The sequence below is a fragment of the Malania oleifera genome, chromosome 4 (genome assembly GCF_029873635.1).
Source record: "Malania oleifera isolate guangnan ecotype guangnan chromosome 4, ASM2987363v1, whole genome shotgun sequence".
Taxonomy (NCBI): Eukaryota; Viridiplantae; Streptophyta; class Magnoliopsida; order Santalales; family Ximeniaceae; genus Malania; species Malania oleifera.
The window spans coordinates 39389744-39393538 of NC_080420.1; the positions used below are offsets into that span (position 1 = coordinate 39389744).

The window sequence follows — 3795 nt, forward strand, 5'->3', positions numbered from 1 at the left end:
TGGGTTTCTAAAATTATCTAAATAACTAAGCATTTTTTTTAATAGAAGAAACTATTCAATTCATCCCCCTCTTAGGTGCCTTTCAAACCAATATAATAGAATTATATCATTCCAAGTGTCAAGGACTAAGCCAAATGATCAGAATAGCCAATTCAAGGACTAGAGTCTCTAATTCGTCTACCATTTTTTATGATGTTATGCTTAACTAGCAATTTTCCTTAATTTAATTTATTAACTTTGGTATCATTTTCCTATCACAATTTTACAAATACTAAAAAAATCATTGTCAAAAATAAAATTTATTTTTTTCACATACACCTATCAGTGTATTGACAATTAAAAGGCTTACTTTGTCAATAAAATAAAATCTCAAGATGTTATTTGGTGGTAATTAGAAGTTGAAGGAGTCGACTGTCATATTCTAAAAATTTTGAGGGCATTGCTGGAATTTTCACGCAAATATAATTACACTCAATTCTATAAAAAAAAAAAAAAATTCATATATATAAAACACATTGTTTAAATACTTGTTCATAAGGTGCAAACAAATTGCAAATAAATTAATACTAAAGCATCGTAATTAGATATTACATTTTGCACAACAAAGAATACTACAACTCTGCTTCTCACCAAGTGATGGGCTTTTTTCTCTGAGCATATCTCATCTACTTAAAATAAGGAGCACCATCCACAAGAGCAAGTATCCTACATACAAGGACAAAAAAAAAAATTTTTTTTTAAATAATAATAATAATAAAGAAGTTAAAAAGTAAAAAGCGTAAACTCGAATAATAAATTTTATGCTGGGAGCGCAGATTTCAAAATTTATATTTGAATTTTGATAAATTTGAATAAATTTTCAATACAATTCAATATTACATCTTATATAAACTCAATACAAATACAAGTTAAATGAATGGAAGATATTAGTATTTGAGAGCACAGATTTTGAACTTTAAATTTAAATAAAAAAAATTAATACAAATTTATATTACATTTTACCCTAATGGACAAAGAATTCAAATTCAAATTTCAAAATTAAAACTTTATTTTTATACTTGATATAAAATGTAATGATGAGCAATTTAGTAAGCTTTTGATTAGTATTAGTCGAAAATTTTAATTAATTAATTAATTAAATTTGACGCAAGCAAAGCAAGTATTTGATTAGAAATGAAGGCTTGGCACCATTTCTTTCGGGAGACCTGGTGTGTTGGGATGATGACAGGCCCGTGCACAGGTAGCAAAAGTCTCGGGCAAAAGAAGACTTTCATGTAAATAAAGGGAGCAAAAGACAAAAAGATAATTGATTCGAAATGAAATTGTACCTCCTCTGCTCATCTTGGCTGGCACTCGGCCTCCCCATGTCCCACTCCAAGAATACCCTACAATCAAAACAAAACATCAACTTCAAACCATAAAATCCCTAACCCTAATCTCATTGGCAAAGTAGTGTTTGGTATGCTCATTTATTTGGCTTAAAAATTTAAAGCCCTATTTACTTGTAAAACCACTAAATACTACAAACAATCACAACAAGCACAAACCTCGGCCAAAGCAATTGGTGGTGCTGTTGAGGCCACTCCCACAAATGCAAGCAAACGCCTCATCCAGCCCGTCGTACCCGCACGCGCCGCCGCTCGCTTCGCAATCGCGGCACGCCGCCGTGCCGTACGAGTTATTAAACTCCAAAGATATCCCGAACTTCCACTTCATCGGATCCCCCTCGTCCGACCCGAAACTGTATATGGCCGCATACGACACGCACTGCAGCTTCGGAAGATCCACCCTGTAACCCGATCCGACGCCCGCCGGCATTGCATAGACGCAGCACGTAGAGATCGGGGCGTTGGGTCCCAACCCGATCCCCGCCACGCCCTTGCACGAGTACATCCCTTCGCAGGCGCGGGAGCCAGATCCGCCCCGGCACAGGTCCTCGTCCGGGTCGAACACGGGCGACGAGGTGGAGCACCCGAGGAGGACGAAGACGTCATCGGGCGACACGGTAAACGGGCTGGACCGGTCGAGGCTGAAGCTGCCGGAGTTCTGCATGGAAGAGCAGGTGGACATGAGGGGGTCTGAGACGATGAGTGTGTTGGAAGAGTAGTCAATGGAGGAGACAGTGTAGACGCCGGAGCCGGTGGAGAAATGGAGCGACCCGGACGTGCACTTGATGTAGCGGGAGAAGTCCGGGTGGCCGCAGCCGGGTCGGGTGCCGAAGGGGAACTTGACGGGGATTTGGCCGCAGGTTGGGGCGCAGGTAGCGTTGATGGGGAGGGGAAAGGGTGGGGGGAGAGCGTGGAGGGGAGGAAGGAGTAGGATGAGGATGAGGAAGAGGGTCTTGTGGATGGGAGAATCAGGGTTTAAGGGAGAGAACATGGGTGAAGGGTTTAGGAGCGCTTAGAACTGGCTGTAAATTAATTGCAGTGGAGTTGGAGAGTGAGAGGCGAAGATGATGGCCTTTGCCATTTGGCCTTTACCCTTATCTGCTTTGACAATGTTTAAAATTTGAAAAAGGGATCCTCTTTTCGGTGGAGGAGATGAATAATTTCAACTCTCTCTCTCTTTCTCTCTCTTCATGAAAAGCAGAGCCAATACTTTTAGAGTGTTTATAGCTTGAAAGCACTGAGGAATTGGGTCCAGTCAGTACTGTTCGTGTGTTGAGAGTTCCCGCCAAAAAAGTAAGACAAAAAGGGTCCTTTATACAGCAAAGACGGGAGAACACAGAGAGTTTAAGTAGTGCCTAAACAATGTCTAGCCCTAATTAATTGTTAATTAGGGGGGGCTTGTAGTAGTAAATGACTTCAACTAGTGTAATTTTTGGGTTTACTCCGTATAAGTTTTAATCCAATGCATTGCATGTATGACACAATTTTAGCCCAAGGATTGACATTGTTACTATTCTCTGTTTTTTATTTCTATTTTTATATAATGAAAAAATAGATTATACTAATAAGTTTAATTATATTATTAGTTTAATTTTGTGAACTTGCTGTTAGAATATTTCAATATTTAAAGTTAACTTTTTTGGAATAAATAAATGATTATATAAATTTAAAATATAAAGAAAATAAAATTTTTCCATAAAATTTCAAAAACTTTAGAAAATAACTAGTCATTTACAAAATAGTTTTACTATATTTTAATTGTCATATATAATAAGATTGTTCTTATATGGTAAATTTTGAAATATAATAATTAAGTAAAATAATTATAATAATTTTATTTTTATAATAATATTTTAAATTTATGTTACTTTGTATTTTTAGTATTTTAATCATATTTAGTAATTTTGGTTCAAGGATAAAAATGAGCATTTGTTCAATCAAGTTTTATTTATTTATTTTAATTTAAAAAATAGTAACTGTTGACTTTTTGAATCCGATTCTGTTTTGATTATGACAAATCACAATATTTGTGTATTGAGTGTGAATAGGCTTATATGTTTGTAAGCACAAGTGATCAATACAGAATGAAAGTTGTAAAGAGCACCTAAACTAACACACCAATCAGCATATTCATTGTGATTGCAAAGGAGTAAAGTATGAAGATTTTATTTGTTTTTAAGTTGTAATAATAAATTAGGTTTCAATTGTGCATGCATATCATCTGATTTAAATTGAAATTCTAACTGATCTTAAATTGACCTTAGGAACCATAATCTTTCATTAAAAACCTTTTTATTCAAAGTTAAACTTATACCAAAAGGTTTAAAATGGTTTTAAAATTAAGAAAAAACAAAAACTAATTTTTACAAAGGGATCGGTCAATTGGCCAATGGACCAGATAGTAGAA

General features: G+C 35.5%; 1 protein-coding gene across 2 annotated transcripts; it reads right to left on the minus strand.

The window, feature by feature from the left end:
- Positions 1 to 471: 471 nt before the first annotated feature.
- LOC131153204 (wall-associated receptor kinase-like 20) lies at positions 472 to 2686 on the minus strand. Of its 2 annotated transcripts, XM_058105357.1 has the most exons (3): positions 1548 to 2665; positions 1329 to 1385; positions 472 to 705 (listed from the first exon to the last, which is right to left on the minus strand). In XM_058105357.1, exons 1-3 carry the CDS (start codon positions 2377 to 2379, stop codon positions 662 to 664), a joined length of 933 nt encoding a protein of 310 aa, XP_057961340.1. In that variant the 5' UTR covers positions 2380 to 2665; the 3' UTR covers positions 472 to 661. The 2 variants fall into 2 exon arrangements, with proteins under 2 accessions (XP_057961340.1, XP_057961338.1); XM_058105355.1 differs by having other exon boundaries at positions 472 to 1385; positions 1548 to 2686.
- Between the last annotated feature and the right edge of the window lie 1109 nt (positions 2687 to 3795).